Genomic DNA, 6,533 nt, shown 5'->3' with positions numbered 1-6,533 from the left:
TGTGTTCTGGATCTGTATCCTGCTCCCTTGTTTCTACCACTTTATCTTGCTTCTTTGTGTGGACTGTGATGGTCTGTTGTCTCTGAGACATTGTGGCATTATTGTATTTAGACCTCTGTTAACTATTTGTGAGGAGCAGCCAAAGGTGAGTCAGGTGGTTGTTTATCATTGGTCCGTTGGTGAAGAAGGAAGTGGTGGCTCTCAGTAAGTGATGCTGCAGGAGGTGTGAGTGTAGTTGTGTCATATGGGGACTGTTGTTGTTTTTCACTCAGTTAGACAAAAATAACAACTGAATAACCATCAAAAAAGTAAAAGCAAATGGACAAAAAATACACTGTGTAATCACACTGGAACAGTAACTAAAAAAAGAAAAAAAGGGAAAAAGAAGAAAAAAAATAACCCAGAAGTATCTGGGGAGAGGGTAATAAGAAAAAAAGGTAGAGAAAGAGAATAATGAAGAAAAAAATGGGAAAAAGTGAAAAAAGAAAAACAAAGAATGGGGTTAACCACAAGAAAGAAAAGAGAAAAGAGAAAAATAAATGCAACCAGGAACAAGGAAAAGAAAAAAAGCTGAAAACTACAACCTGGGAGGGGAAGAATAAAGAATAATAGTAAAAAGGACAAAAATAATAATAATAATAGTAGTTTTAAAACAGACAAAAACAAACAAACTAAAAAACAGAAAAAAGAATAAAAACATGGGGGCAGGGCGAGGCAGGGCACCCAGGTTCTGTCCAAGCACACAGACTGGGGTGGAGTTCCTGCAGGCCTAGAAGGTGGGTGGGAATGAGGGATGGCTGCACCTCTATTCACCAAGAGGGTGTGGGGTTTAAGAGTAACAAGGGGAATGTTGCACCCTTCCAGTCTTCTGGGTCCAGAATGTCCTTGGGGTTGCTGGCAAGTGGAGCCTGTTCTTAAGTCCCTGGAATCTGGGAGAACGTTGTCGCTTTAAATATCCAAAATGGTCAAGCCACTTGTAAACATTCAAAATGGCTGCGCCCTCCGGGCAGACAAAAGTCCACAGCTCAGCCTGCTATCCTCTTTGTTGCCTCCCCTTTTATTCCCTAGCCACCAGAGCAGTCCTCCATGCAGTCCCTGGCTAGCAGGGCCGATTTTTGGGTTAATTCTTAGGTCTTACCAGCACTTGGCAATATCCAAGCTGTCTGTGCCGTCAGGATTGCTGCCAGACTGCAGCTCCGTATGTCTCCTTCTTTGGTATTTTCATGCAAATTCGTCTGCTACTTGGAGTTTAGTCCACTTCTATATCCTTCCTTTCAAGGCTCAGGGATCCAGTATTTCTTCTGTATCTGTATTAATTGGTTCCCCTTTTCTTTGTTGAAGAGGATCTGTGTAGTCTTTCTGACTATTCTGCCATCTTACTGGAACTTGAGTCCCTGATCCAAATTCTAACAACATTCTTTAATGAGATGGAAAAACTAATCACCAACTTTCTATGGAAAGGAAAGAGATCCTGGATAAGCAAAGCGTTATTAAAGAAGAGGGACAAAGTAGGAGGCCTCACATTCTGTGATCTCAGAATCTATTACACAGCCATAATAATTAAAACACTCTGGTACTGATACAGTGACAGATACATAGACAAATAGAATTGAGAACCCAGAAGTAAATACATCCAGGTATGCACAACTGTACGTGGATGTATTTACACACAGTTGTCCATACGTGGATGTATCAACTGGGGAGCTCTGCTGGTGTAGTGCCTAAGGCATATGACTGCTAACCAGAAGGCTGGCGGTTCAAACCCACCAGCCACTCCTTGGAAGGAAGATTTGGCAATCTACTTCTGTAGAGATACTGCCTTGGAAACCCAAGGAGGGGTTGCTATTGAGTCAAAATCAACTTGACAGCAGTGGGTTTGGTTTTTGGATGACAAATCTTCAACAAAGGGTCAAAGTCCATTAAATAGGGAAGAAAAAGTCTCTTTAACAAATGATGCTGGTAAAACTGGATATCCATCTGAAGAAAAACAAAACAAGATCATACCTCACATCACACACAAAAACTAACTTAAAATGTATCAAAGACTTAAATATAAAACCTGAAACTATAAAGATTATGGGAGAAAAAAATAGGAACAGTAGTAGGGGTCCTAATACATGGCATAAATAGAATACCAAACATAATACTGTGCAAACAGCAAAAGATAAATTAGATAACTGAGATCTAAAAGTAAACACCTATTCTCAACAAAAGGCTTTGCCAAAAGAGTGAAAAAAGAACCTACAGGGTTAGACAAAATTTTTTGGCTATGACATAGCTGACAAGGGTCTAATCTGTAAAATTTATAGAAAATGACAACACATCAGCAACAAAAAGACAAACAATCCAATATAAAAATGGGCAAAAGACATGAACAGACACTTCATCAAAGAAGATATTTAGGGAGGTCTGGTTCCATAGTGCCTAAGGCACTTGACTGCTAACCAGAAGGCTGGCTGTTCAACCCCACCACCCCAGCCACTCCTTGGAAGGAAGATGGGGCAATCTACTTCCATAGTGATACTGCCTCGGAAACTCAAGGAGGGGTCTCTATGAGTCAGGTCCGACCTAATGGCACAATAACAACAACAATAACAACAACAAACACATAGGAGCTCTGGTGGTGCAGTGCCTAAGGCATTTGACTGCTATCCAGAAGGCTGGTAGTTCAAACCCACAAGCCACTCCACAGAAGGAAGACTGGGCAATCTACTTCTGTAATGATTTACTGCCTTGGGAACCCAATGGGGGTTGCTCTGAGTTGGAATTGACTTGATGGCAGTGAGTTTTTTTTTTTTTTTTTTTTGAGTTTAACAGACCCTGTGAGAATGGAACACTGCCTGGTTCTGTGCCATCCTCATAATATATGATAATGCTTGAGCCCATTATCCCAGCCACTGTGTCAATCCATCATTGAGGATCTTCCCCTTTTTCACTGATCCTCTACTTTACCAAGTGTGATACCCATGTCCAGGGACTGGTCCCTTTGAAAACATGAGACAAAGTCTGGCCATTCTCATGTCTAAGGAACATTCTGGCTGCCTTTCTTCTAGGACAGATTCGTTTATTCTTCTGCAGTCCATGGTATTTTTGATATTCTTTCCAGCACCACAATTCAAATACATCAATTCTTCTTTTGTCTGCTTTATTCATTGTCCAGCTTTCACATGAATATGAGGCTACTGAAAAGACCATGGCTTGGGTAAGGTGCACCTTAGTCTTCAGAGTGATGTCTTTGCTTTTCAACACATTAAAGAGGTCTTTTGCAGCAGATTTGCCTAATGTGATATGCTGTCTGATATTTTGACTGCTGTTTCTATGGACAATGATTGTGGATCCACGTAAAATAAAGTCCCTGGCAACTTCAATCTTTTCTCCATTTATTGTGATGTTGCTTATAGATCTAGTTCTGAGGATTTTTGTTTTATGTTGAGGTGTTATCCATACTGAAGGCTGTGGTCTTTGATCTTCATCAGTAAGTGCTTCAAGTCATCCTCACTTTCAGTAAGCAAGGTTGTGTCATATGCATATTGTAAGTTGTTAATGAGTCTTCCTCCACTCCCGATGCCACGTTCTTCTTCGTATCGTCCATATTCTCAGATTTTGCTCAGGATACAGAATGAGTAAGTATGGTGAAAGGATACAACCCTGATGCACACTTTTCCTGATTTTAAACCATGCAGTATTCCCTTGTTCTGTTCATATGACTGCCTCTTAGTCTATGTACAAATTTCTCATGAGCACAATTAAGTGTTCTAGAATTCCCATTCTTCTCAATGTTATCCATAATTTGTTCTCATCCACTACACCTTTCCATAGTCAATAAAACCCACTGCCATCAAGTTGATTCTGACTAATTGCAACCCCCATTGGGTTCTCAAGGCTATAAATCTTACAGAAGTAGATTGCCCCATCTTCCTTCAGGGGAGATGCCAGTGGGTTAGAACCACTGACCTGGTTAGCAGCCAAATGCCTAGGCACTGCACTACCACAGCTCCATTTCTATAACAAAATTTTCTTGTATTTGAACAGAATTCTTACCTAAGCTCTTGAAATGGGTCAGCTTGGACAAGTGGTGTCTCCACCGAGTGTTCAAAGAGAGCCCCTTCAGGACCTAAACAAAGCCAAAGATGAATCGGTGAAAAAGTAAACTCAATGGCATGAAACACATTAAACAGTTTGTCCGTGTATTTAAACACAAGAAGGTTTTGTTCCTTATTGTTGTAATTTGTGTGGCTATTTGGAGCGTGGAGAAAAAATAGATAACAACCACTCCCCTCTTTTCCAGGATGCAAAGATTTCACTGGGTTCCTAGCAAGAAAAGATTACTTTCAAATTGGTTTACAAGTAACTTGACCTATTTTTAAAACTAGACAGCAGGGTTAGCTTTAAATAAAAAATAAAAATTCCTGCTGAAAATTGAGGAAGTCCATGGACTTTACCTAATTGTAGTTTGACTATCGTCTAGTAGTTTTGTGTAAAAATTATATATTGTGTTATATATTTTAAGGCACATCAGGAAACACATAGAAAAAATCAAAATTTAAAAATATTTAAAATTGCCTTATAATTTCTAGAATCCAGTATACTTCTTTTTTTTTTTTTTTTTTTTTGAGAATGTAATTAATATGCTGGACACTGTGCCAATTGTGGTACCAAAATACAAAGGTGGAAGGGACATAGTCTGTGATAGGTCCTAACTCATTCAATACTCAGAACTCTATGACACAAGTAGTAGTATTTTCCCACTTCACTGATGAGAAAACTAGAGAATAGAAAGGTTAGTCAACTTCTCTAGGGTTACACAGCTATGAAGTGGCAAGGCTGGATTTTGAATTCAGGGCTATAAGGATTCTCATACATAGATAACAAACCACAGATGATATGCCACTAGCAAGGTGCAAGTAAATTATTTTGGGGAAATCATCCACAAGGAGAAACTAATTTACATGAAGGCAGCATGTAAGGCTTTATATAGTAAAATGCAGTTGGTTCGAAGCTCAAAATTAATAGACATGTGTGAACACGTGGACTTTATGGGCAAGGACTTCCATGGAGAACAGTGGTAACGGGGCAGGAAAATGTGACATATGGCTAAGAAAGAAAGAATCATTCAGTTACTGAGGGAATTAAAGGATTTGATGTAGAAATACAAATGAGCCTCTCATATTACAATGAAAGTCTTTCTTGAGTGTTGCATTCAAGCACACAGACGATGTAAGTGATACCATATGGCCTCTCTACCCCTAGTGTCACCCAGTGCAGTAATTCACAGTGTCACTGATTGCTTCCCAGGACCCCTCCCCTATCAGACCATACAGAATCCTGAGTAATGTTTATTATGGACTTAAATCACAGAATAAAACATTCAAAAAACCAAAACTCACTGCCATCAAGTAGATTCTGACTCATAGTGACCCCCATTGGTTTCTGAGGTGGTAAATCTTTACAGAAGTAGATTGTCCCATCTTTCTCCTGCAGCGTGGCTGGTGGGTTTGAACTGCCAACCTTCTGGATAGCAGTGAAAATACCTTAGGCACAATGCCACCAGACCTCCTTTAATCACAGAATAATATGGGGTAAATATAGTTGTAAATTGCTTAAATGTGATTTTCCTAGATTCTATGAATACTAACAACAAAATTGTTTTGTAAAATCTTTCTACTTTGAATTACAACATTATCAGTTAAAACATTATTAGTAACTGAATGGAATCCTTCTTGATTTTTCTCTTTCTTTCCTTTAACTACCACTTAATTCTCAAAAACGTTATCGATATAGGTTCCAAATACTAATTACCATAGTATTATCACTAAAAATACCAGGAAATTCGACAAAATCAGCCGCTATAAAAACACCGACAGCAGTTAAAACAATAATGCGTGGTTGTAGGACCTGCAGAAAAAACCATGTGATTTGATGTCATTAACTGGGTAATAGTAGTGTCTCTGGTGGTGTAGTGCCTAAGGCATTTGACCGTTAACCAGAAGGCTGGGAGTTCAAACCCACCAGCCACTCTGTGAAAGGAATACTGGGCAATCTACTTCCCTAGTGATATCTCCTTGAAAACCGAAGGAGGGGTTACTATGAGTCAGATCTGATTCCACAGCAGTAAGCAAGTTTTTGGGAGCTCTGGTAGCATAGTACCTAAGGCACTTGACTGCTAACCAAAAGGCTGGTGGTTTAAACCCACCAGCCACTCCTCGGAAGGAAGGTTGGGCAATCTACTTCCGTAGTGATACTACCTCAGAAACCCAAGGATGCTATGAGTCGGGTCTGACTTGACGGCATATAACAACAACAACAAACAACAACTGGGTAATAATGAGGACTCTGAGAGTGCACTAGAATGTTCAAAAGTTAACTGGAGGGAAGATGGCGGACTAGGCAGAAGGATTGCACAGACCCTCTTCAACAAAGAAAAGGGAAACCAATTAATACAGACACAGAAGATAATCTTGGACCCCTGAGCCTTGAAGGAAAGGATGCAGATTTGGACTAAACCCCAACTAGCAGAAGAATTTGCGTGAAAA

At 39.7% G+C, this 6,533-nt stretch overlaps 1 protein-coding gene across 1 annotated transcript in view; it reads right to left on the bottom strand.

Moving 5' to 3' along the window:
* SGCG (sarcoglycan gamma) overlaps positions 1-6,533 on the bottom strand; it is a 188,902-nt gene that overhangs the window by 25,389 nt on the left and 156,980 nt on the right. The window contains exon 5 of the mRNA XM_007942518.2: positions 4,042-4,114. Coding sequence (XP_007940709.1) covers positions 4,042-4,114 — 73 coding nt within the window. The remainder of the gene's footprint in view (positions 1-4,041; positions 4,115-6,533) is intronic.

The sequence above is a fragment of the Orycteropus afer genome, unplaced genomic scaffold (genome assembly GCF_000298275.1).
Source record: "Orycteropus afer afer isolate SDZICR_OR568_19922 unplaced genomic scaffold, OryAfe1.0 scaffold00092, whole genome shotgun sequence".
NCBI classification, from domain to species: Eukaryota; Metazoa; Chordata; class Mammalia; order Tubulidentata; family Orycteropodidae; genus Orycteropus; species Orycteropus afer.
Note: the sequence above shows the minus strand (reverse complement) of the source record. Positions and strands in the feature narration are given on the sequence as shown.